Source organism: Mirounga angustirostris, unplaced genomic scaffold (assembly GCF_029215605.1).
Source record: "Mirounga angustirostris isolate CCGP_5_RB_7025 unplaced genomic scaffold, mMirAng1.0.hap1 SCAF_9, whole genome shotgun sequence".
Taxonomy (NCBI): Eukaryota; Metazoa; Chordata; class Mammalia; order Carnivora; family Phocidae; genus Mirounga; species Mirounga angustirostris.
Window position 1 is genome coordinate 8,782,655 of NW_026991717.1, and position 27,146 is coordinate 8,809,800.

Genomic DNA, 27,146 nt, shown 5'->3' on the forward strand with positions numbered 1-27,146 from the left:
TCCCCCCCTCTTATACGCTCTCTCTCTCTCTCAAATAAATAAAATCTTTAAAAAAAAAAAAGAAAAGAAAGAAAAATCAAAGAAGGTATTTAGGGAGTTATGTGGCTCAAGAAGTGGTGTGTGTGCATGTGTGTGTGTGTGTGCATCTGTGTATGTGTCTATGTGTGCTCACACTCATGCATATGTGCAGTGAGATAAAATAAAGCTATGTCCCATGGCAAACAAGAGATTGCAGGATGGCAAAACCTAAGTTAGTAGAGAAGACTGGGGGCCAGGTTGTACAGGGATCTTTTTCCTGTAGGAAATATGGAGCTAAAAAGTCCTTTGCCAAGGGAAGTGTCAAGAGCAGCCTGCATATTCCACCCTTAAGGAATCGTGGAAGTATGATCCTTAGGGGATCACAAGAAGCCTTGTACTTCTCTACCCCTAATGGGACTGCCCTAGAGGTGTAAAAGGCCAGCTACCCATGTTTGCCCATCAGAGAAAGTGCACAGGGTGCCCCAGGAAACTGCAGCCCCCTTGCCCAGCCCACTCTGAGTCCTAGCCCTGCCAGGCAGAGCACTGGGTACCAGCTGGTACCGGACACCTGTGCCCATGGTCTGGCTCCAGCATCACTTCTCCAGACTCTCATCCCCCCTGCACACTTTGAACCATATCTGCTTCCCATTAGAGCCCATCACTGCCTGGAATCCTTGAGTAATCTTGTTTGGCTATGAGTTTGGGGGAACAGGGTTTTCAGAACAATTCACTATAGTCGTTTGGCCAACAAGACACATGTCTGGCCAGGCTAGAAGAGCCATTCCTATCATTATTTGGAGTTGACTTGCCAGTGAGCCCTCTCTTCGGCCCCAAGACCGAAAACGAGTGAGGTGTGACACAGAATGGCCTTCAGTCCCAGCAGGAAGGGACGGAAGTCAGCTCTCTCTCTAACTCTTCTGTTCCCTCTGAACAAACTCCTTCTCGGCTGACTGGCACCTGGGCTTAGTTGCTCAAGACTTTCACCAGTCCCCATCTCACTGCATATACCTCTCCTTCTACTGATATACTTCTAGAAGTCCTTTCCTCATGGACCTGCCATAGGCCCCCAGTATTCAACATGACCCCAAACTGCACTCATTATCTCTCATCTTATTGCAAACCTGCTGATCTACAAATAGGGTAAGTTCACACTTAGGGTCCTCATATTACTGAATTACCACCATAGCAGGGTATCCAGTCAATCAGTCATAAGCAAGCAGGACAGCGGTCCCACTGCATGCCCACAGACATCATTCGGGGGCATGCTTCTGCTGAAGATTCTTTGTCTCCACCAGCACATTCAGAATAAAGACTGACCTTTTCATCAAGGCATGTCAATGTTGCCTGATCATTTCAATGCCAATGTTCTCAATTTCATCTCTTGTCACTCCCTTCCCATCCCCACAAACAAACACATCTTTTAAACCAGTCACACTAATAATTTTATTCCAAGTTTTAACCCCACCCTAGGGCTTTTGCACAAACTCTTTCTACTCCTTAGCATGTTTCTTCTCCTTTTCACCTGAAAACTCTTGCACATCCTTCAAGAACCACCTCAATTATCACCTCTTGGTACACGTTTCCCACCACTGCTGCCCCATTAGATGATCTTCTGCAAAGCTCCATAAAGGCTTGTGCCACTGCATTGAAATGTTTACTGCTTATCTTTCCCACTTGCAAACAGAGTAGGTCCTTTTCCTTGCATTCTTAGAGCTTAGTAAAGTCACGACACATAGTAGGTGCTTAATGTATGTTTGCTAAATGGATGAATCCATGTCCCATGTCACTGGCTTTTCCTGAACCTCCAAGTAGAAATTTACATGTCCTAGTCACTTGCCCTCAGAAACATGTCAGGTGACCAGAAGTTCATCCCATAAGCAAATTTGAGCTGAGGCACACAAAGTGGCGATGATGAGTCACAATTATTTCCATCCTTCCCAACATTTACATTTTCAATGCAACTGTCTTCTTGACTCCTCCAAGCAATGGGAGAACAGAAACATAATGCTATCCTCTATTTAAGAGTGGAAAGGTTTATAAGAGAAGTTAAGCCCTGCTGTTATCTGGGATTTGAATGTGGTGTCTTTGCTATTTCCTTTAAACTTCTTATATACATTTCAGACATCTGAGTGTCTTAACACCAAGAATGGATATGTGGTTTCTGAACTATAGCAAAGAAATTTGGAAAGGAGTTGGAAAAAGAAGGGATTATCAATAATAATAGTAGTAGCAATAATAATAATAATATCAGCTCTTCGGATCATAACACGCCTGCCTTTCTCCTATGCCTTGGGGCTAAATTATGGCAACGTTCTATGGTGTGGCTTTCTGCTGGTCTAGAGGGTTGCTGTGAGTTTTTTCTGAAATTATTGTTTCCAAAATCTCAAGGTGGTGATTGGCTTATCAGGAGAAGTATTTGGCAATATTTGATCCCCAGTATGCATTATTCCCTTTTCCCTATGCCCAACTCAAATAAAGACTATATTTTACACCCTCTCTTGCAGCTACCTGTGACCACAGGACCACTTGTTAGATGGTGGTATTAAGGAGAAGTGTAATGTATAGCTTTTTGAAATATAGAGAATGTGTTCTTCTTTTTCTATCCTTCTTATTGCTGACTAGGATGTAGATGCAAAAGCTGATGCTTTAGCAGCCATCTTAGACTAAGAGTAGAAGCAACACACAGCAAAGCTAGAAAGCAATAGAAACTGGGCGCTGGACACCTGGTACTCACAATATCAGCTCTGGCCTGCCTATATCTGGAATCCACATAAAAGATAAACAGATTATGTTTTACAAAGGTATTGCAATTTTGGATTCTCCTTCTCTCATAGCCAAACCTAATCATAACTAAATATATATGGCATCTGGACAAACATAAATTTGACCTACCATATTTTCTCCATCTTATCTCTCATTCAGTATCTGCCTTTTATGCCCCTTCTCATCCTTTCTGCATGAGTCCTGTACACCTAGACATCATCCAAATCTCTAAGCTATTTGCCCCTGCATGCCGAAGGGCCTTGCTCAATTTCACTTACTTTATGACATTCCAACCTCCTACACTCTGCTCCTCTGTAACCTCCTTCCCAGAAGCCCTCCAGGAAGAGGGACTACTTTCTAACCACGTGACTGTAGGTAATGTTTTCTGTAACTGAGAATGCCTATACAGAATGTTCTACTTGTGTTATGAAGGAAAACCAGCCAACATTATTGGGTGCCTACCATGTGCCAATCTGTATGCTTTTATATATTATCTCATTTCATCTTCATGATAACTTTATAATATGGATAATGTTCATCTCCATTGTATGTATAAGAAAACTGAGGTTTAGGGAAATCTAATTAGTAGCCTTAGTTCTCCTAACAACTGATTGCCATATCCAGGGTATGAGCCACGTCTGTCTGAATCTGAAATGAATGATTTTTCCACTACGACTTGCTGCCTTCCAGCATTATGGTTAGTGGCCTGAATTCATAGGATTTTAAAGTTTGTAAAGACCAATGGCCATGTCTTATTCAGTATTGTGCCTTTTCCCTTAGAATCTAGGACAGTTCCTGGATTATACTGGATCTGTAAAATATACACTATTAAAACAGACTAAGCATGATGCTTGCAAATTCTCCATTGTGCATCCATTCATGTTCAATAATTCAGCAGCTGAATACCCTGCTAGGACCCTCAGAAGTCTCAGTGGGGCTCATAACTTGTGCTGAGGAGCTCAGATGCTATAGTAGGAAGACAACTAGAGGAGATAACATTCATATGTAGAACAACTTAGACAACCATATAGAAATCTGGCTGAGAAGCCAAAAAGAAGCCCAACTCCTAGTTCCAGGCTCCTCCAGTTTCAAGCACAGGAAGGGAGAAGAGCTCAAAATAGTGCTGAGAGGATCCATGGTAATCCTGCGTGTAGCCCTTTCTAGCATAATGGCAGCTTGCATGGGCTCCAAAGGCCACCTAACTATGTATGTAAAAGGTATAACTGTAACATAGCTAGTCTCTATGCCTAATGAAACTAGAACAAACTCTGGAATTAGGTTGCTGGGCTCACATGGGCTGGCTTTTGGCACCGATGCTGTACATGTGTGGTGGTAAAGAAACAACAGAGCTGCTAGTCCATGGTTAGAGACATGGAGCTCGCTCTGAACCTCAGGGCTAAGGGATGGCTTTTCTTCCCTGGCCTGGCCCCTCTTCTTCTTCCCCTCCCTCATCCTTGTGGAAAGCGCACTCTTGGATCTGCCGGTCCAGCTCAGAGAAGCTCCCTTCTGGGTCTGAGCTGCTGTCTGTACTGTAATCAATTTCCTCCATGCAGGGGGGCTCATCATCCAGTTCTGAGGTCACGCTGCTGCTGCGTCTGCCGTGGGTTCCCAGGAAACAGGAGAAGAGAGGAAGGAGAGGAAGGGAGGGAAGGAAAAAGGGATGAAAAATACAGAAGGGGAGGAAAACAGAGAGAGGGAGGTGGGGAGAGAGGAGAAGGAAATGAAAAGAGAAGTTACCCAAAGGAAGGAGCATTTACAATTGATTGGAAAGGGAGAAGGAAAGTTATCTTCCCTGAGTCTGCATCTCAACAGCCCCTGGTCCTTTAAATGTGTCCCAAACACAGTCCCTGGGTCCTCAACCATTATTTTGAGATGGGGGGAGGAAATCACATAAAATCTTTGGGATTCCTTCTTCCTTTGCCAGAAGAGTCTGCATTTCTAAGTCAGATCAGAAGGTTTCCAATCAGAAGAGGTGGACAACCTCACATACTTAAGGTCTTCAGGGTCTTTGTGGCTCAAAGTGAAATATCAGAGAAGGGTGTCACTGTCACTGAGTATTGGGGAATGCCACGTCAACTGTGTCCAGGGAAGGGTGGAATTGGAATTCAGGGAGCTAAGACCAAAAGCCCTAATGTATCCCACTGCTACTCACAGCACTATGAGTCATTACATAGCTCTCGTTCATTATGATGGATGGTTTATTAGAATTAGACAATCCAGGTTGAAATTAATAAAGGAGAGAGTAAGCGGGCAAACAGCATTCTCTTTCTGCTATGTTTGTACATCCCATCATCTTCCTTCTCTCCCTTTTATGTTAGTTTATTTACAAATGGAAGATCAGCAGGGGTTGACCAGCAAGAGGTAGAAGGGGGCAACAGGAATGGACAACAAACCTTGAACCCATATTGAGAGCAGGGGATATTTCTTCCCAAAGAACTGTATATCTATCTCATTTGCATGAGGTACCTTCTTTCCTGAAGACTTTCTAATCACTCCCTACTTAGGACTTAACCAATTAGGATTAACAGTGTGCTGGGTTTCTACTCTGTGATTTATGGAAGGCAAGTACTACATAAATCAGGCAGAGCTGTTCATCCACCTGCCTCGCCATAAACAATGAAAATGGGTAATCAGCAGCATGGTTACATGTTAGCTCAGGAAATGAATCAGAGTCCAGTTTCCTAATTGTCTACTGACTGATGAGAGCAGCTTCCATGCTCCCCAGGCCCTTGGTACCCTAAACTGAAGGTCTGGTGGGACATTGCCTGAATGGAGAGGAAGGGGAAGAAATCTGAATCTTGTTTCCACAGTCCCACAGCATTAAACTGTTATCATATTTTACAAGCTGAATTGGGGGTGATAAAGCAGTTGAGTAAAGGAAGGTAAGAGCTGCCCAACTGTAACACGAGCTCAAGTCAGCAAGAACTGATTGCCTGTGAGTCAGCCATCACCATATGAGGGACCCAGATGACATGCTGTATGATGTCAAGAGCCTGAGCTTCAATCCTGGCCATGAGACCTTAGAAAACCCCCAGCCTCACAGAATAGCAATAATAGTACCTTAAGAGCTATTGTGCAGACTAAATGAGAAAGCACACAGATGCTTTCTAGCAGAGTGTCTTGCAGAGTAAAGGCCATCAACAAATTTTAATTCTACTGCTCTACTGTGGATATGAAAGAAGAGGGTGAACCATGGTGTTGAAGGAGGCAGGCATTGAGCTTTGTTGCTTCACACCTGGGTTATAACTACAGCAAAACCATTCAAATTTGCACTGCCAATAACTTTTCTAAAGCATCATTTTTATTATGCCACTTCCAGATTTGGAATTTGCAATGACTCTTCCTTGTTTATTAATGCAATATGGGTATTGATGGATGGGATGCTCCCTATGGGGTCCAGTTGGCAGGAGTCCATAAGTAAACAACAAGGTCAGTCTTCCCCTAATGAGGGCCTGTCTTTCCTCCACTGCAGAGTCTGCTCTAATCACTCATGGACCTGGACCTTTCCCACCACAATAAAGTCATCAAGCTGTTCTGGTTGTGATCACCCAAACATATCAGACTGAATGTTTTTCCAAGCCTTTATTCAGGTAACCAATTTCTCATCTCTAAAATGATCTTACAACTCCTCAGCATCCAACCAAATAAGATATATCATTTTTAAAAGCTCATCTTAATCACCAAATAACTGTCTTGATAGCTCTATCTCTTTGAAATTTTCTCCCTTTAAATATTAATCTTCACATATTCACTTAATTTGTTTTGATCCTTAATAACATTTACAGTCCTATTGTGAATAAGGCCCAAGCCTCTGCCTAATTCCATTATTATTCTATAGAAAGTCTAGAATGTGCTAATAATATAGTAGACATAAAATAAACAGTTGCCAAATTGAACATTAACAAGTATGTATGTAGAAAAATACATATATACCATTTTGGACCATCTTTGGGGGGAATTACTTTTTTCTTGATTTCTTTTTCAAAGGTTTTATATATGAATTAAACCATAATTATCACATTAGTGCATTTTGTTGATTTCAACAAATATGGCTTCCTTTGCTACTGATACATATAATGTAATATAAAATAAATACATATTACATAATATACAATGTATAATATAGTATTAAATCATATATTTACTTATATATAGAGATTTATATATGTATATTTATATTTATATTTAGTTTATATATGTAAATATATATTTACATTTATAGTTAACTTATATATGTAAAGGCCTAAAAAAGTTTAATTACATCTCTCACTTATTTCTCCAAATAGAGTACAAGTATTCTAATAACTTAGAAAATCAAATTACATATTTAGGAACTTCCACTTCTCTTTTTTTCTCCTTATAAATTATCCTGGATATTTTATATAAAACAAACATAAGAAGGGCGCCTGGGTGGCTCAGTTGGTTAAGCGACTGCCTTCGGCTCAGGTCATGATCCTGGAGTCCCTGGATCGAGTCCCGCATCGGGCTCCCTGCTCGGCAGGGAGTCTGCTTCTCCCTCTGGCCCTCCCCCCTCTCATGTGCTCTCTCTCATTCTCTTTCTCTCAAATAAATAAATAAAATCTTTAAAAAAAACAAACAAACAAACATAAGAAGACTAAAATGTGATGACATATGGAGGGAAGGAAGCAGACGAGATGAGGTCTTGGGACTAAAGGACAATATGGTGGTGAGCTTCCTGACATTTCTCTTTGCCTCTTATATCCCAGACTTGGAGTTAGACAAGCTGACAACCTAGAAATACTAACAGGTGTGGACAAAAACAGCCCCAACAAGAGCTAGTTCTATCTAGCCAAATGGTAAGGAAAGAGGCAGCCTAGCAAGAAGGATGAGTTTAAACTATACTACTAGCTCTACTCCAGCCAAAAACCACCGAAAAAACAGTGGCCCCAACCCTACCGCACCAAGAGAAGCAGGGAGCTTAGACTTCTACTCTAACTGGACTGTAACAAGGTGCCCACAAACCCTTTCTTTCCCCCAAGCTAAGGCATCAGAGAAGGCAGGATAGGGAGCTGGAACTTTCATTCCTAGGGCACAATAATGAGGTCCCTGACCCCTCAATACCACTGGAGGCCAGGGGGGAGCCTGAACTTCCATACACAACTGTTGGTAACAAGACTGACCCCTACCTACCAGTGCCAATGGAGAGCAGCAGCAAGGCCCTCCTGCTCCTTGAACCCAGAGTGATATTAGTGAAGGTCTAGGGGGGACCTGAAACTCTCCCTACTGCCCATCAGTAACAAAGAGCCCTCACACCCAGGGTGTCAATGTGGTAAAACGGGGAACCTAGACTTTCACCTCCACCTGCCTGTAACAAGGCCCATTCTTCTCCTGTCTGAGTGGTGTTGGAGGAGACAAAGTTCAAACATAAGATTTAAATTGGATCTTAGTCTCATAGTGTAATACCCAAATGTCAGGTTTCAATGTAAAATTATTCATCACACCAAGAATCAGGACAACTAATAGATACAAATATCAACATGACAGAGAGGTTAGAATTATCTAATGAGGATTTTATTTTATTTTATTTATTTTTTTTTAAGATTTTATTTATTTATTTGACAGAGAGAATGAGAGAGAGAGCACATGAGAGGGGGGAGGGTCAGAGGGAGAAGCAGACTCCCTGCCGAGCAGGGAGCCCGATGCGGGACTCGATCCTGGGACTCCAGGATCATGACCTGAGCCGAAGGCAGTCGCTTAACCAACAGAGCCACCCAGGCGCCCCTCTAATGAGGATTTTAAAGGAGACATCACCCAAGTGCTCCATTGAGAATTACAGACACACATGAAAATAAATAGAATGTCTCAGTAAAGAAATCGAAAATCTCAGCAAAGAAAAAAATATATATTTTTATATATTATTTATGTATATGGGGTATATATTGTTTACATATATATTTATATATATGGGGTATAAAGAAAAAGCAAATGAAACTTTAGAAGTGAGAAGTGTACAATAACAGAAATGGAAAATGTGGCAAAGAAATAGAAAGTCTTGCAGAGAAATTAAGATATAAAGAAGAATAAGGTAGAAAGTTGAAAACTGAAAAATAAAAATAAAATGAATGAATAAAAAATTCAGCAGGCGGCCTCAGCAGCAGAATGGAAGAGACAGCGGAAAGGTTCAGTGGATTTGAAAATAGAACAATAGAAATTACTCAGTCTCAACAGAATGAAAATAAACTAAACCAATGAGCAGGACATCAAGACCTTGTGGCACTATAACAAAAGATCTAACATTTATCCCATCAGAGTCTCAAAAGAAGAAAATCTGAAAAAGTATTCAAAGTAAGGGTTGAAAACTTCTTAAACTTGGCAAAGACAAGTACAAGAAGCTGAGCAAACCCCAAACGGATAAACTCAAAGAAATCCATACCAAGACAGATGGCCAACAAATTTCTGAAAACCAATGACACATTAAAAATCTTGAAAGCAGTGAGAGAGAAACTTTAGGGGAATGACACTATAGGGAAAACATAACTTGAACAGCAGCAATGTTTGCCTCAGAAACCATAGAGGTTAGGAGAAAATGGCACACTCATTCTTCGTGGTTGAAAGAAAAGAATTATCAGGCTAGGATTCTGAAATCAGAAAAGAAATATCCTCCAAAAAGTATGGGAAAATTAAAGGTATTCTTATAGGAACTAAAGTTTTTAGAATTTGTTGCCAGCAGACCCACCCTGTAAGAATGGTTAAAGGGAAAACTAAACAGAAATAAAATAATAGCAGAAGAAATTTTGGAGCATAGGGAAGAAAGAAAGAAACAAAAGAGTAAACATGGGGGAGGGGCGCCTGGGTGGCTCAGTCGTTAAGTGTCTGCCTTTGGCTCAGGTTAGGTCATGGTCCCAGGGTCTTGGGATTGAGTCCCACATCGGGCTCCCTGCTCCACAGGAAGTCTGCTTCCCCTCTCCCACTCCCCCTACTTGTGCTCTCTCTCGCCGTGTTTCTCTCTGTCAAATAAATAAATAAAATCTTAAAAAAAAAAAAGAGTAAACATAGGGATAAATCAAATAGCTTTTCCTTTTCTTCTTGAATTATTAAAATTAGGTTTAACAGCTGAAGCCAAAATTATAAACTTGTGTGACACGGTTCTCCTTGTATTATGTAAATATTTAAGATAATTATATGATAAATGGAGGGCAAAGGAAGGTACAGGCAAGTAAGTTTTCTATAGTTCGCTTGAATTGGTAAAAATGTGACACCAGTTGGTTATAATAAGTTATGTATATATAATGGAATATTTACAGAACTAAAAATGTTATACATAGAGATACACTCAAGATCCTACAGATAAATCAAAATGGAATTCTAGAAAATATCCACTCCCAGAAGACAGGAGAAAGAAAACAGTTAAAAAAGAGAGAGAAAGAACAAATGGAAAAACAATAAATGGAAGGCTTAGCCCTAACATAAGAATAACATTAATTTAAATTGTCTAAATACACCAATTAAGAGAGATTGTCAGAGTGGATTAAAAAAGGTGATCAAATTGTACACTGTCTATAATAACTCACTGAAAATATAGTTAAAGAGGTAGGTTGAAAGTGAAAGGATGGAAAAGATATCCACATAAACATTAATAAAAAAAAAGTGGCTCTATTAATATCAGATAAGGTAGCCATCAGAAGAAAGGAAATATCCAGGGACATAGAGGTGTATGATGATAAAAATGTCCATACATCAAGAAGTCATAGCACTCCTGATGTGTATGCACCAAACAGAACTGCATAAATATGTGAACCAAAACCTGATAGCACTGAAGGGAGAACTAAACAAATCTATAACTATAGCTCAAGACTTCAATATTCTTTTCTCAATAATTGTTGATTAAACAACTAGACAGAAAAACAACAACACTATCAACCAACAAGATATAACTGACATTAATAAAATACTTCAGCCCTAAACAACAGAATACACATTCCTTTTCAATGCACACAGAATATATACCGAGATAGACCATATCCTCAGCCATACATAAGGCTCAATAAATTTAAAAGGAGCAAAATTGTACAGAGTGTATTCTTGGATCAGAGTGGAATCAAGCCAGAAATCGAAAACGGAAAGACAAAAGGTAAGTTCCCAAGCACTTGGAAAGTAAGTAAATACACTTCTAAATAATTCAGGAGGTCAAATAGGATATTTCAAGGGAAAGAAAAAAATACATTGAATTGAATGAAATTGCAAATATAACCTATCAAAATCTGTGCGACTTAGATAGAGCCATAATGAGACGGAAATTTATAGCAGTGAATGCTTACCTCAGAAAAGTCTAAAATAAAAAATCTAAGCTATTACCTTAAGAAGAAACATAAGAGCAAAATAAACCCAAAGCAAGTAGAAAAAAAAGGAAGGAAATAATAAAGAAACAGAAACCAATGTAACTGAAACAGAAAAACAATGGAGAAAAATCAGTGAAAAAAAATCTATAAAATTGACTAGCCTATAACAAGACTAACAAAGAAAAAAAGAAGGAAGGCATTAAATACCACATCAGGAATGAAACAGGACTACCACTATAGACTGGGCAGGCATTGAAAGGATAAGGAAATACCACAAAAAACTCTATGCACATAAATTTGACAACTTAGGTAGTATGGACCAATTCCTCAAAAAGTACAAACTACAACAATTCACTTAATATGAAATAGATCATTTGAATAGTTCTATAACTCTTAAGAAATCTGAATTTATAATTTAAACTCTTGAAGAAGAAATCTCTAGGGCCCGATATTCTCACTGGAGAATTACACAACATGATTAAAAAAGGATTAACACCAGTTCTACACAATCTTTTCCAGAAAACAAAAGAAGAGAGAACACTTCCTGTTCATTTCATGAGCCAAGTATTACCCTGAGACTAAAACCAGACAAAGACAGTAAGGAGGAGGAAAGAAAACTACCGACCAATATCCCCCATGAATATAAATCCTTACTTAACAAACTATTAGCAAATTGAGTTCAGCATTATATAAAAAAGAATTATATACCCTGACCAAGTGGAGTTAATTCCAGGGATTCAAGACTGGTTCAATATTCAAAGAGCAATCAGGGGAAGCCATATACTAACAGGCTAATGAAGAAAAATCACATGATCATATACATTTATGCAGAAAATGCATTTGACAAAATTCAACACCTATTAAAGAGAAAAACCCTCAGAAAAGATAGTATAAAGGAAGACTTCCTGGCCTTGATAAAGAACACGTATGAAAACATATAGTTAATATTATACTTAATGGTGAAAGACTGAATGCTTTTCTCTATGATCGGGAACAAGTCAAAGATGTCGACTGTCATTGCTGCCATTCAACATAGTTCTAGAAGCTCTAGCCAGCACAGTGAAGCGGGGAAAGAATATAAAAGCATATAGATGGGAAAGCAAGAAATGAAACCATCTCTATTTGGGAAATGTACAAAATCAAAAACCAAGTAAACAAAAAATAACTCCTAGAGCTATAAGTAAGGTCAGTGAGGTCATAGGTAACAAGATCAACATTCAAAAATCAATTCTACTTCAGTTAGTAAAAATGAACATGTTAAGATCACTAAACTTTTATAATCACTAAACAAAAATGAAACACCTAGATGTTAATAGCACAAAAGATATACCAGACTTGTATACTAAAAAAATGAAAAACACTGATAACAGGAATCCAAGAAGATTTAAATAAATGGAGAAAACTACATGGCTCAGAAGGCTAAACATTGTAAAGATGGTGATTTTCCCCAAATTGGTACACAAATTTAACACGATTCTTATCAAAATTCCAAAAATACTTCCATTGATCTGGATGAGGTTATGCTAAAATTCATGCAGAAAGGCTAAGGAACCAGAAATAGCTAAAGCAATTTTGAAAATAAAAATAAAGTAGGAGGGAGGAATCCTTCCATCCAATTTCAAAACAAGTTCTGGCAAAGTGATAGACACATAGGTTGACAAAATAGGACAGAGAACCCAGAAATCTATCCCCACAGGTAAGACCAACTGATTTTTGATCAAAGTACAAAAGTAACTCAACTACAAGGGAAGTTTTTAATTTTATATTTTACAAAAAGCCAAGAGATTTTGCAAATCTTCCAAAGAAGGACACATGCAAGACCTAAAGAAATATAAAGCTATTTGTTTCCCTTAGGGAGGTGAGGTCGAGGCTGGGGGAAGACTTATGTGAGAAAATCTAAGTGACTCGAAGATGAAACAGAATAAAGATCTCAGAAAGGGGAAAGCCATGGTTAGAAAAATGTTGATGAGCATAGAACTATGTTAAATATGTAAGGCTAATCTGGAAATGATGTTTATAAAATAGAATATAAATGTTATAAATCTTGTCAGTGTGAAAACAATTTTATAACTAATACAAATAATGTATGAGTTGAAAGGAAATGCAAATTGGAATCGGTCATTTACGGCTCGAGTCAATAGATAATATAATCAGTTCAAAAATAAAAACGGGGGGGGCGCCTGGGTGGCTCAGTCGTTACGCGTCTGCCTTCGGCTCAGGTCATGATCCCAGAGTCCTGGGATTGAGCCCGGCATCGGGCTCCTGCTTGGCGGGAAGCCTGCTTCTCCCTCTTCCACTCCCCCTGCTTGTGTTCCCTCTCTCGCTGTGTCTCTCTCTGTCAAAAAAAAAACAAAAAAATCTTGGGTGCCTGGGTGGCTCAGTTGGTTAAGCGACTGCCTTCGGCTCAGGTCATGATCCTGGAGTCCCGGGATGGAGTCCCACATCAGGCTCCCTGCTCAGCAGGGGGTCTGCTTCTCCCTCTGACCCTCCCCCCTCTCATGTGCTCTCTCTCTCAAATAAATAAATAAAATCTTTAAAAAAAGAAAATCTTAAATAAAATAAAATAAAATAAAAATGGGAAATAGCGGCTTCAATTTAGGCAAGTAATGGTAACAATGTAATAATTTGGAAATTTAATTGCGGAAAGGGGAAGCAACTTGACAAACTAAAGAAAAGACAGACAATACAGAAGATTTGGGACCCAAAAATGGCACTGTGAGTATAAACAGAGTGATTCTGGTTGGCAAAAACCTAAGGCCCTCATCAGAAACAAGTATCAAACTACCATGGAGGTATTCTTCCAAAACCCAGGGTCTATGGAACTCCCATGGGAGGAGGTGAAGGATTCAGCCTGCTGAAGGTACACCCAGAAAAACAAATTACGGATCAGATGAGGAAATAATTCAGACATCCACAAACCTGAAATAATATGACCATCTGGAAGAGACTACAGAATAAGGATGTTTAAAATGATTAGGGGATTAGAAGAAATTCCAGAAACATAATGAAAGAATAAGATCCTTTTGAGGAAAAAATAGGCGAATTTGGAAATTAAACAGATTCTCTCTAGAAGAAAAAAGAAAAATGCAATAAACAGCTCTATGGAACAGCTCAACAGCACAAAAGACAGTTAAACAGAGAATTCATAAATAAGAAGATAGAGGTATATAGGGGATTGTAGGTTAAATTGGTAAGGGGCAATCTTTAAAAAGATAATAGTGGTAGTTCTCAAATTGAAGAAATACTCTGGCAGACACCTGGGTGGCTCAGTCAGGTCATGATCCCAGAGTCCTGGGATCGAGTCCCGTATCGGGCTCCCTGCTCAGCTGGGAGCCTGCTTCTCCCTCTGCCTCTGCCGCTCCCCTTGCTTGTGTGATCTCTCTCTCTCTCTCTGTCAAATAAGTAAATAAAATCTTAAAAAAAAATACTCTGGAACACAGGAAAATTTAAGCAACAAAACAAAGTCCGTAATTATACATATCACGATGAACATCAATAAAAAAAGGGTGAATCAGAAATCAGGAAAGAAAAAACAGATTATCCTTAAATGAATGACATTTAGAGCGACAGATTTCCCATTAAAATACAAACAAACAAATAAATAGGGGGAACCAGGTAAAGGGAACTCTCTGTGATGTCCTGGCAACTTTCCTATAAACCTAAAACTAAAAAAAAAAAAAAAAAAAACCTAAAACTAAAAAACCTAAAAACCTAAAAAGTTAATTTTAAAAAGCTTAAAAAGTAATAGAAATGTTACACCTAGCCAGGAAAACAAAACAAAACAATGAATTAATGTCTTGAAAATGCTGAGGGAAAACAAACCCCAAGTTGCAATTACATACTAAAACAAACAAACACACCTTAATTTTTTGTGAATGAGGGTAGAATAAATACACTTTCCCAGACATGGACCATCACTGAAAGAACCCGTACTGTGTATCCTTCTGTAAGAAGGAAACTGAGCTCATAAGGAAGAGATAAGATCTCGAGAAATAATTTTGTAGAAAAAAATTGCTAAACATAGATAATATGAAAAATATACTCCTAGAGCCTGACCATGGCTGCAGTTGGACAGTGAGAAGGGAGTGACTTAAAATAATCAGTGGCCCAGAGAATGTGGGCGGATGTGACGTTTGACACTTCCCAGCCTGTCCTTGGGAGTGCCCTGAGTGAGCCATCCTCCATGATTCTATGTTTTCTAATATTATATTATATAGACAGATGCCGTAAAATGATTATTTTAGTGAGAAAAATGATACTAAAATGCTTTTAATACAAAAAATAAAAGAAAGGCTGGGGTGGGGGAGAAGGGGAAAATGTAAAGAAAAAAACAGGAAAGAAACTACATCAAAAAATAATGATATACTACCATATGTTGGCTAATTGAATTTAAATAAAAAACTAATTAAAAAAAAGAAAGTAAAGAGAAAAAGAAAGAGGGGAGGGAGGAGGGAGGCTGGGATGGAGGGAGGGTGGAAAGGGGATGGATAGAGGAGATAAACTGTTGGTAGCAGGTGTCCCTGGCAAGGTCCTGCCACCGCTCAGTCCATTATCTTATTTCCTTTGAACAGAATTGCTCACGTCGAGTAAAATGCAGTAAAATTGTCCTGGACCCTCCTGTCTATCTATCCCATCTTGAAGGCAAAGCTTGCATCCTGCCCGCACTGCCAAGAGCAGTGGCCTCTCTCCTTTCTTTCACTAGTTCAAGCACGTAGTGGGACGGCTCTCTCTGGCATGTTTTTCTGTCTAACATTACTGTCAGTGTTAATAAGCGATTCTATGTATGTCGACCTTTGGTTAGATTACTAGTTGCACTGCCTTATGCCCAAGGCAGGGAGGAATACAACGGTGCCAGACTGGCCCCATCTCCTTAGCTGTTTGCTTGTTCCAGGCAATTTCCCACCCTCATAAAGAGTCTCACCCTAATGTTAGCCCAGCACACCAGAATAGTAAACAGAGCCCGGATGTCCAGGGAGAACCTTCTAAGGACAATGTTCTACGTGGCAGAGAGCAGGCTTGAGTTTCTAAAATGAAGCTGGAGTTGCTCTCTCTGCAGCTTACAGATTCAGCTGCTTAGCTCCTTCTCTCTTTCTCTTATTTTCCAAAACTGATGAATTCAGTAAGAAGGAATCACCATATACAACTTACATTAAATATAAATAAAAGGAACTTTTTGCAGAAATCAAACTGTGTTTCCAGCTCCTTAATACCCAGATGTGGGAAGTGTATGGAGTTAACATCTGAAAAGTGATTTTATTTCTTCCTTTTCACCTGGATGCTTTGAGAGCTTGGAGACACACATTCAAATGTCACTTTGGATGGTGTTGGAGAATCGTGTGGTACAGTAAGAAAAATGCAAATCAGGAACAAAACATAAACTTGGAGTCAGACAAGTCGTTGAAGGTTTGAATCCTGGCTCCAAAGACCAAGTGAGAAATGGGAAACTTACTTTCTCTGAGCTGCACTGTTTTCATCCATAAAATGGGCATCCTATCCTACTAGCTTTCTTCTTGAAATGATATAAAGGGAAGCAAATTTCATAGCACAAAACCTTAACTGAATTTTTATTTCTCTTCCTGCTCCATGGCGTTTGCAGACAAGGCATGAAAATAATTTTTATACTGGCAACTTCATCATCTTCATCCTCACATATAAACTCAATAAATTCGGCTTGCAAACAGTTTCTAAGCAAAGCCATTAAGAAGTCTCTCTCCCGGGCGCCTGGGTGGCTCAGTTGGTTAAGCGACTGCCTTCGGCTCAGGTCATGATCCTGGAGTCTCGGGATCGAGTCCCGCATCAGGCTCCCTGCTCAGCAGGGAGTCTGCTTCTCCCTCTGACCCTCCTCCCTTTCATGCTCTCTGCCTCACTCTCTCTCTCTCAAATAAATAAATAAAATCTTTAAAAAAAAAGAAGTCTCTATCCCTCGCAATTCTTCCAAGCCAGCCCAGTACAGCAATTTGCAAATTTATGATGTGATAGATAGAATTTCTTTGTTTTGATTTTGCATTTGCATATTTATTGAGATATGACGATCTTAATTAATTCTGCCTTTTTTGTTTTGTTTGTTTTCTTGGTTGGGAAAAGACAGCTTTCTATAGTGCAAAATAATTCTGCATGCTAACAGGGTGAACCAAACCCAGCCTGTGGCACTCGATGTTGATGCTGCTTAAAATGCAGCTTTGTGGAGTCTCTTTTCACTTGTTTTCTCTTTAAATGCTGAGGTAATGCTAAAGACTTGGGTGAATGCCAGACCTCAAGAGGCAGCCACCTACTGAGAAGCAAGAGAACACTTTTAAAATTCCAGACACTTGTACTCATCCTACATGTTCTCCCCAGACTACCTATCACCCATCTCCCTCCTGAAAAAGCTAAGCCCCATCAAATGCCTCTTTGAAATGCCTCTCCTGAATCTTGACTTTTGGAGAGGAGAAAATGCAACCAAATTCCCTTGGTGGATGCCTCCCAGGGGAGTATTTGGGCATGCTGTTCACACAGTGATTTTCATCCTGGACCCTCTATTTATTTCCTGCAGGAGCGGAGCTGTGTGAATTCTGTGCCCCATCCAAGAGGCACCAGCAGCCCAGTAGATAACACATAAACACGTAAAGACATACGGATTATGCCCATTACAGATATCTCACCATCCATCGTCACCCAGAACAATCAGCACGATTCCCTAGAGTTTCCCATTTGCCAAGTTCTTCACACCATCACGAAGTCTGTCACTAATTCGACACTTTCACGAGGAAGGATATAATTTATTATTTCCCTGGGATTTGGGGCTTTTTGTTTTGTTTTGTTTTGTTTATGAAAATAACTCCAGTAATGGAGACTTTCGTGTATACAGAGAAAAGCACCAGGCACCATTGGTAAAGGCGGGAAAAAATAGCACTGCTAATCACCTACTATATGCCAGATGCTTTGCATTTGCTTCATTTCATTCAAAATGCAAACCCATATACATATCTATGGGGTGCTATTATGATTTTATAGTTGGGAAAAGAGAGATCTTGGGTTTTAGAAAATGTTCTCAATATCTTAAAGCTACACATGGCATAGAAGATGTATGACAATCAGATAAGACCAAGGGTTTCTGTGTCCGTCAATTCAACCAACAAATATTGATGTATAAAATCTACTTTGCCTGAGGAAGAAAGGGGAGGAGATATTAATTCAGCCAAAATCAAAGTCATGGGCTCTGTCCAGTGGTCTAGAGGTCTAGAAAAAGTCCAACAACATTCTCGCCAAAAAGTCATGGCAATAAATGTCCTACTTCTTCTTTTTTTTTTTTTTTTAAGATTTATTTATTTATTTCAGAAAGAGAAAGAAAAAGAGAGCACGAGCCAGGGGAGGGGCAGAAAGAGAAGGGGAGAGAGAATCTCAAGCAGATTCCATGCTGAATGTGGAGACTGATGCAGGGCCTGATCCCACGACTCTGAGATCATGACCTGAGCCGAAATCAAGAGGAGGATATTCAACCGACTGAGCCACCCAGGCGCCCCTAAATGTCCTGCTTCTTAATGAACAAGTGAATCCATGTGGGGGATGTGGTCCAAATTCTTCAAAAAAATAGAAATACAGAATAAAAAAGGATGAGAGTGGGTTAGTGAGAGAAGAATGAAAACAAAAGCAGAGACAGAGAGAGATGGAGATGGTATGTGAGGTGTTTAGGAAACCAGTTTGTCAGCAAGAGCTTTACTCCTATGATATGTGACTTGACCTAAGTGGCCTGGGGGAAAAAAAAAAAAAAAGCTATGTAAGATGCTGATTCACTGTGGAGGATAATCAAGAGCCAAAAAAAATTTGTATGACAGAAGATTTTTGAGGGATCCACTGAGGTTTCAGACATGCACTTTAAATTATTCATCTAGAATAGTCAATGAAGTACCACTGAGCCAAATCATATTCTTTTGCTCAGTCTTTAGCTTTAGACATTCACCTGGTGGTAAAACAGAGTTGGTGTCTGGGGTGTGTGGCTGGCCATACTCTGTAGCTAAGGGACCTAGAGAAGTTAATTAGCCCATATAGGTATCCAGTTCAAGAGCATGATGACCGGATGCCAACTGACTAGAGAAGGTGTTTGTGAACAAGTCAGTTTGTCAGTTTAGAAATGAATGATGATAGAACCATGAGATGCTGTGGACTCTGAGAAATAAACTGAGGGTTATAGAGGGGAGGGGTTGGGGGGATGGGTTAGCCTGGTGATGGGTATTAAAGAGGGCACGTTCTGCATGGAGCACTGGGTGTTATGCACAAACAATGAATCATGGAACACTACATCTAAAACTAATGACGTAATGTGTGGTGGTTAACACAACATAATAATAAAAAAATAAAATAAAATAAATTAAAACAAACAAACAAAAAAAGAAATGAATGATGATGGTATTCCTCAGGCTCTCTCGTTGCAGTGTTCAGAAGATATCCACTCTCATACCAGCTTTCCACCATTCTCACTGTGTTTTCTCATTGAACAGTTCCAAATACATCCTACTGAATATCTGCAGGTAACTGCTAAAGAGCCACAACAGAATGGGGCAAACTGAAATATTCTGCCATTTGCAACATTCCCTTGAGCAGTGGGACACGTGGTGCAATGTAAGTTTCAATGGATCCAACAAAACCCAAAACAACACTCTAGAGTAGCACCAAACAAACTGTGGTTGTGTCTCACTCAGTTACACTGTGAAAAATTCATCATTTCAAACCTTGCAAAAGATCATTTTCTCATTGTCTGGATAACAGAATATCTGAGAGAAGTACACATTTGCTGAAACCACTTAGATTTCTGTGTCATTTTTGGTCCAACTTTTCTCTGCTAAGAGCTATGGCCATTCCACTGTTACAAGGACTTTCTTTTTCTTATGTACTTCAAAACCACAAAGAAATAAACCTGGTTACCAGAAATAAAAAACAACATTTCAAGGATAAGTTATGCGAAGGGAAAGGTCAGGGGTGATTTCTCAGCAAAAACAAATCGAATTAAGAAATTTAAGAATGCGGACATAGGTTTTGATCCTTTGAAAAGTTAAAGGGTAATCTGTGCATTGATGTTCTGACTCACAACTTTATAGGCATATCTCCTTAAGTGCCACACTGAACTTATTTGCTACAGAACTCTTAATGTTATAAATGTTTCAATATCGTTGGTCTCACAGTGGAAGCGACCGCCATCCATCACTCTCAGCCAATGAAAGCAGTATGCCATTCTGCCCTTCCCTTCTTTCAGAAAGTGCTCATTTTTAAACTCCACTTTTTTCTCTTTCTGACATGATTTTATGTTCTGGTGAACAGTTCTGACTCATAATGGCTCACAAAAGACATGCAAATAACAGTGCCGGTGGTAGAGGTAGTGAATACTAGTTTTAAACCAGTTTGAGGCCATGAACACATTTAAGGAAATTAAGGGTAAGGAAGCAGATGGTAACGTCCAAGGCCAGTTGATGTCTCCACGGAGGTCACTGAGGAAATCCTGTTTTTACTGGGGTTTAGAATCACCCACTTTCTTCTGTCCCCAGAAAACTCCATCTGGTATTTGGATCTTCATTGGTTCACCATCCTCTTTCCTCGAACTGTGGACACCTACAAGCCTCGATAGAATTCTGGCTGAGGTGACTTCTGATACAACCAGACACAGGCATGTGGCTGGTTAGCATGGGTGGTAATGAGAATCACCCTCTGATAAAGTCTGAGGTGACAAAATGGGTCATGGTTCATGTTGCTCCTTTCCCCTTGCTGGTCCCAGGACTGAAGTTTATGTACTCCTTGAGCCCGAAGAAAAAGAATCCAGCTTTCCGAAACCTTGGGACTCTCACAAGGATGCACCCTCTCTTTCCCATCCTTGGCATGTACAGGTGGCAGGAGTGGTGAGAGACTGTAACCTAAACTCCTCTTCTTTGTTACATTTCCTCCCCATTCTTCCCCAGAGGGTTGAGAGTAACTGATGGGAAATTAACAATTTGCTGGGGTTTATGCACATCACTGTGAATCTATGCTTCTGTGCTGAGATCCCTTTATCCAGGGGCGGGGAGACATGGTTTCTTTTTTTGTTTGTTCGTTTGTTTTTTTTATTCCCCCAGTCATACTAATGTAATTGGAGATTTGTAGAAGTCCGCTGATATTATAAAGAGCTTCATAAATCCCACCGTATCCTGTGAGATACCTAACTCCAAACTGTGTCATCTGTAGCTAGAAGAATCTGTGGTGGGTGTTGGAAAAAAATGTCAGGGAATTACAAGTAAAGGAAACAGTAGTTCTAAAGTCCAACGTCAGAAACTCCTCTCCGAAGGGACAATGTCATAGGACTTGTAGATTTGATTCAGGTGGTATTCCTGTTTCCACAAACACCTTCTCCCCTCTCAAGTCAGAATACCTGTACATATGAGAAAACGAAAGCCTCATAGGAGAGCACAGCAGAACACAGCTTGAGGGAGAAGCTTAAACAATACTGGAGGAATGAGTCTGAGCTGAACAAAAGCCCTGGTGAGTGTGCAGTTTGAGCTCAGACAGGTGGCTTTAAGTGATTAGGTAGGCGGACGGTAAAGAAGGTGTTTCAGTAATACTACAATATATAAATGTATCAAATTCACGTTGTACACCTTAAATTTACAGGATGTTATATGCCAAGTATATTTCAACAAAAGAAGCTGAGATTTATGGTTCAAATGGAAAAGTTTTAAAGTAAGAATCGAGATAGATAGATGATAGATAGATAGACAGACATATGTATCTTTCCATATACATATATTTTTCTATTTATTTTAGTAAATGACTTTTATGAAGCCATCTTTATATAAACAGTTTAAATTTTTTTTTACTTAGTATCAATATCTTAAACACATATTATAAGCAAAGACCTTTTACAGTGGGCACTTTGTGAGCTCTCAGAAAACCTTGGTTGCTTTCTCTACCCCTTAAGTTAATAGAGTTTTGGTTTATATCAATACTTCTATTACAGAGACTTGATATTACAAACCTGGGAGAAACAGGAGCTCCTACAATCTGATCTCTACTTATTTCTTTATCCCACTTTTCAAACTATATTCTATATTCTCCCACATAATCCCTCCATTAAAGTTGGTCTCTCACCTCTCCTCAAATCCATGTGGGGCTTCGCTGTTTCTCTGACTTGGCTCAAGGGGACTCTACCTGCAGTGATATCCTTCTCACCACGGGCAATGAAAACCCTCATATGTCTGAAGATCAAGCCCAAATGTTATTTACCTGATAAAGAGCCCATGATTCCATGGGCTAGAAATAATTACTCATTTGACTTTAGTGCACTTATTCACTACACTTTCCCTTGGAGGTCAAAGATGTGTTTCAGATTAATGTGTAACTTTCCTAGTTCTTCCTCCTTGCTTTATATACAGAAAATGCTCAAAATAAATACCAATTATGGAATGGCAGAAAAAAAAAAAAAGACCCATTCCTAATACAAGAAAAATCCACTCCACCCCCAGATGAGGGATAGCCCTATGTCTCTCGTGATTTCTACTAGCCAGCCACAGAAATTGAAGAGGTGGGGTGTGTAAGAGAATTCATACTTTAACTTTTGAAACTGCGTAAGTGACAGTGCTAGAATGGGCCCCTTCTTTACAAGATCATTTGCTAAAATTCAATGTGATTGGTGTTTTTACAGGAGATTAACAGTTGGCTTGCCCTAGGCAAATATTTTGTGTTCTCTGCCCTAGGAATGGAAGGACTGGAATCAGGTGCTTCCAGTTAAAATGAAAAAGGCAGACATGGATAGAAGTTCAAAATTTGCAGGATGGGGTTTGGAAGGTGGGGAGTCTCCATGGAAAAACAAAATTGGCACTGCTATTTAAAGGCTCTATTTTGTTATCTTGGGAGCTGTCTCCCAAATTCTATGTTTCTATCAGGCTCTCAGGTTTCAGATAAAAGGATTTTGTGTTGCTATTGTTATAGCCTAAAAGAATTCTTTACGCAGGCCTTTTTGTTGTAAGAACACAATCAAATCTCCCTGCCTTCTGAAACACCCAGGGATTCCAAGGAGTTTACAGAGCAATGAATTCTGATCTCAGTTGTAGGAAAAAAAACGAAACAAAACAAAACAAAACACAGAGAGCTATTGGTTTCTGAACATATATGCTACCACCTACCATCAGTCCTGGGGTGAAAACCACCATTTTGTGGATGCATGATTCTATTTTGGTTAAAAGTAATCCATTTACAGTTATCTGCAAGTTATCACCATGACCATACATCTCTTTCCTGATAATGAGGTTACAGGACAGGTGGAGTGGTCATGGCTACCCATTCCGTACCATCAGTGGGAGGAATCACAGGGTAAGTGGGACAAGAATGAAGTCGATACGTTATCAGATATTATATGATGTTGGTTATTCATCTTCTCGATGGCAAAAAGGATTGCCACTCTCTACATCATAGAAATGTTAAAAGATGTGAATTGTTTCCAATAGACTTCCATGTTGTACAAGCCGACTGCTGAGGAGTCAAGTGTTTTCACAAGATGTGAGAGAAAGTTGTCAGTACCTTCAGAGAGAGGTTGCCCAAACTCTAACAAGTCAATTCTAAGTTATGCCACATGTAATTCTAAGGGAATTTAACTAATAGGGTGTTAACTGATAGAATCACTTTTACTCTAAACTGTTGACCTTCAAGGGAGTATTCGGATTTGAGCAGTTAACTAGGCACAGCTTGAATTGGGTTAATGAAAAAAAGTTATAATTTTAAGCGACAAATATGGCCTATTTTGGAATATATCAAATGATTAACTCATTAGAAGACAGCCTCTGATGATCGTAACCGTGATGGGACAAAGGAGACGGTGAGGGTCCTGTCAGAAGCAAGCCAGCAAGTTTGTCACAAGGAGTCACAAAATAAAATCGTGGCAGAAGGGACTGTGATAAATTATTATAAACATCATAATAAAATGCATTATGCAATCTATTACAATAAAATTTAATTTGATGTATAATATGTCATAGCAATTTGGTCCAAGACAGGAGTAAATAAATAGCCCTTAACAAAGTCATGATACTGTAGTAACAGAATTGTAACAAAGGGCAGAAACACATGTGTAAAATTATTTCACACATTATATATAAACTACGTTTTATTATTATTATCATACCTTTTGTTCAAAAGTCTCTTTAATATAAGTGAAAATAGCACTATTACATAGATGTTTTACCTTCATCTGGTAGCATGTTATATTAGGTAGTATTTTTACTTACTAATTACTGATGAACATAGCAATAACGATAAGAACACAATGAAGCACATCTACTGTACTCGACAGCTAGATATCTAGTATCTTAGAGTTACTAATTTAATCCATTCATTCATGCAATAAACACTTACTGCTTGTCTAGAGATTTTCTTTTATTCATGTCTGTATTCATTAATTTAGGGGAAAAAAAGGGAAGGGAATAAGCTTTAATCCAGCTCCCATATACTGGGGGCTATTGCTCGGGAAGTGAATACAGAAGAGCCCAGGAGTGGAGTTGGGGGGGGTGGGGGGGTCAGAGGTACTCAGAGGTCAGCTACAGTGTTGTTCAGTGAATGTTCTAGTGCACCCTGGGAGCTCAGTGTGTGGAACAAATAAGTCTGTCAGAGGGAGGCATGAGAGCTTTCTCTTGGGGCAGAACACGTGATTTCCTTCCAGGCAAAGGGAGGATAGGACCCCCCAGGGTGAAGACTAACACGTATACAGTCCCAGCATCATGATACACAGCGATCCTAAATCTTTCAGGGTGTTGGAAGCATTAGCTTCTTGTGGTTAGTGGAAGCACAAGAAGCTGAGGGTCTAAGGGCAGAAGCTAAGGGGCTGGTTAGCCAAGGAAAAGAAGTCAGACTTAATTTTATAGGTCACCTTATTTTGTATTTATAAAGAAAATGCTGGAACACACTCTTTATCCCATTAGCATTAGACATAATTATTTAAATATAACTTGTTAGAGATTAGCTGTTTAATTTAAAAAACATAATTAATTGGAGCAATGTATTAAATAATAATATTTGACATCATTAATGAGGGTATAATTATATGTGTTATTTAAAAACTTAGTGCAATACCAATATTTTCTCATAAAATGAAGCAAAAATTATTATCCACAAAGCAATTTAGCAACTTGACTAAGTTCATTTTGGAATTCATATCCCTGGCAATAATCACTTGAATTTAGAAAAATCTATCTAAAATTTCTCCACATCAAGTTGCATAAGTATAAGAAAAATGTAGTAATATTTTCATAAGGAATAGGTTAAAGAAAAAAAAAAAAAGGAGGGGTAAGACTCCCATTAAGTACATGTGAATTTATAGAAAGGTCTCTCCCTCCTCTCAGACTTCGGGGGACTTGGGCAAACTGCCCCCAGAGATTTGCCATTTATTTTATTTTTTAAAAAGATTTTATTTATTCATTAAAGAGAGAGAGAGAGACAGAGCACAAGCAGGGGGAGAGGCAGAGGGAGAGGGAGAAGCAGACTCCCTGCGGAGCTGGGATCCTGACATCGGGCTCGATCCCAGGACCTGGAGATCATTACCTGAGCCGAAGGCAGACGCTTAGCCATCTGACCAACCCAGGTGCCCCTGAGATTTGCCATTTAGCTGTAGAACTATCACAAGGGACCAAGAGAAGTCTGATCCTAGTAGACCTGACCGTGCATTGATCTAGAAGGGCAATGGAAGCCCAACTTCTAAGAGGACTTACTAGGTGCTACTCATCATATTTAACACTTTTTATATACTATTCATTTAATTTTCAGGAACGCCCAATGAGTTAAGTGCTATTTATATGCCTAATTCTTATATAAGAAAAATGAAGCTCAAAATGGTTAGGGGACTTGCCCAAGGTCATTCAGCTAAAATTCATAGCATCAGGACTGGCACTGAGGTTGTGACAATTCCATAGTGAGAGAAATCATGTACTGATTTCAGAAAGGATAGAGTTCGACTGGCAATACAGGGAGGCATTGATATGTTTTATTACTTGATTTGAACATTGCATTTTAATGATATATATCTGCTCTTTGCTGTCTGTTTTCTAGCAAATAGCATCTATGGGAAATAAGGTTCTGGAATACCACTCTGGCATATGTAATTCTGAGTAAATGACCAGAAAACGGAGTACATTGATGTCCTCTCAAAAAACTTGTCATCAGATGCCACCAAAGACTTGCAAGCAACATGCTGGTATCTAGTTGAACTCTATTAAATGGCTCTTTTTGAGGTCAAGAGAGGGCCAAACATTGCCAATGTTTGAACTTAATACAATGAGATCCTTCTATGGAAAGGTCACCTTGGCAAGGTGAGTAGCATGGAGGAGGGGAACTGAAACAGGAAGAGAAGTTGGAAAGTTCTTGCAGTGATACTGGCAAGAAAGAATGACTGTCTTCAGAAAAGATGAACTAATGAAGAGGCTGATAGGCTCCCGAATCATCTGCAAACCAAAGTAACAGATAACCAGGTGGACATGAGGAGGGAGAAAGGGAGAATCATCAGGATGATGCTGAGACTTTCAGGAAAAGAAACTGAGAGCATTTCTATGAGGTAAGCTTTCTTCCAACTTGAAGAATTATTTTTAAAAACATTTTCTTGTTATTTCTATAGGAGTTATTCTCTATTTCATGTTGGATTCCATGCTAATTCAAGAAATATATTTGTTTTAAAAAACAAACATGCAGGGCGCCTGGGTGGCTCAGTTGGTTAAGCGACTGCCTTCGGCTCAGGTCATGATCCTGGAGTCCCGGGATCTAGTCCCGCATCAGGCTCCCTGCTCAGCAGGGAGTCTGCTTCTCCCTCAGACCCTCCCCCCTCTCCTGCTCTCTCTCTCTCAAATAAATAAATAAATAAAATCTTAAAAAAAAAAAAAAACATGCAAAAAAAGGAGAAAAAAAAAAAAAAAGGCAATGAAACCCAGACTCCCAAAGCTGCAAAACTGAACTTAGCACTTCTGATGAGAAAGGAGTAAGATGAGTCTGCCTGCCATACCTGCCCTGCATCCCCCATTCTCATCAGTATGATGTGCAGTTTCTTCACTCGGCACATGTGTGATCAGTAGCTACCAGGAGCCAGGCTCA

At 39.4% G+C, this 27,146-nt stretch overlaps 1 protein-coding gene across 1 annotated transcript in view; it reads right to left on the bottom strand.

The window, feature by feature from the left end:
* Nucleotides 1-343: 343 nt before the first annotated feature.
* The window catches only part of AGBL1 (AGBL carboxypeptidase 1), an 805,329-nt gene continuing 778,526 nt past the window's right edge, over nt 344-27,146 (bottom strand). The window contains exon 23 of the mRNA XM_045901694.2: nt 344-4,376. Within this exon, the coding sequence (XP_045757650.2) occupies nt 4,178-4,376 (199 nt within the window). The 3' untranslated portion in view covers nt 344-4,177. The remainder of the gene's footprint in view (nt 4,377-27,146) is intronic.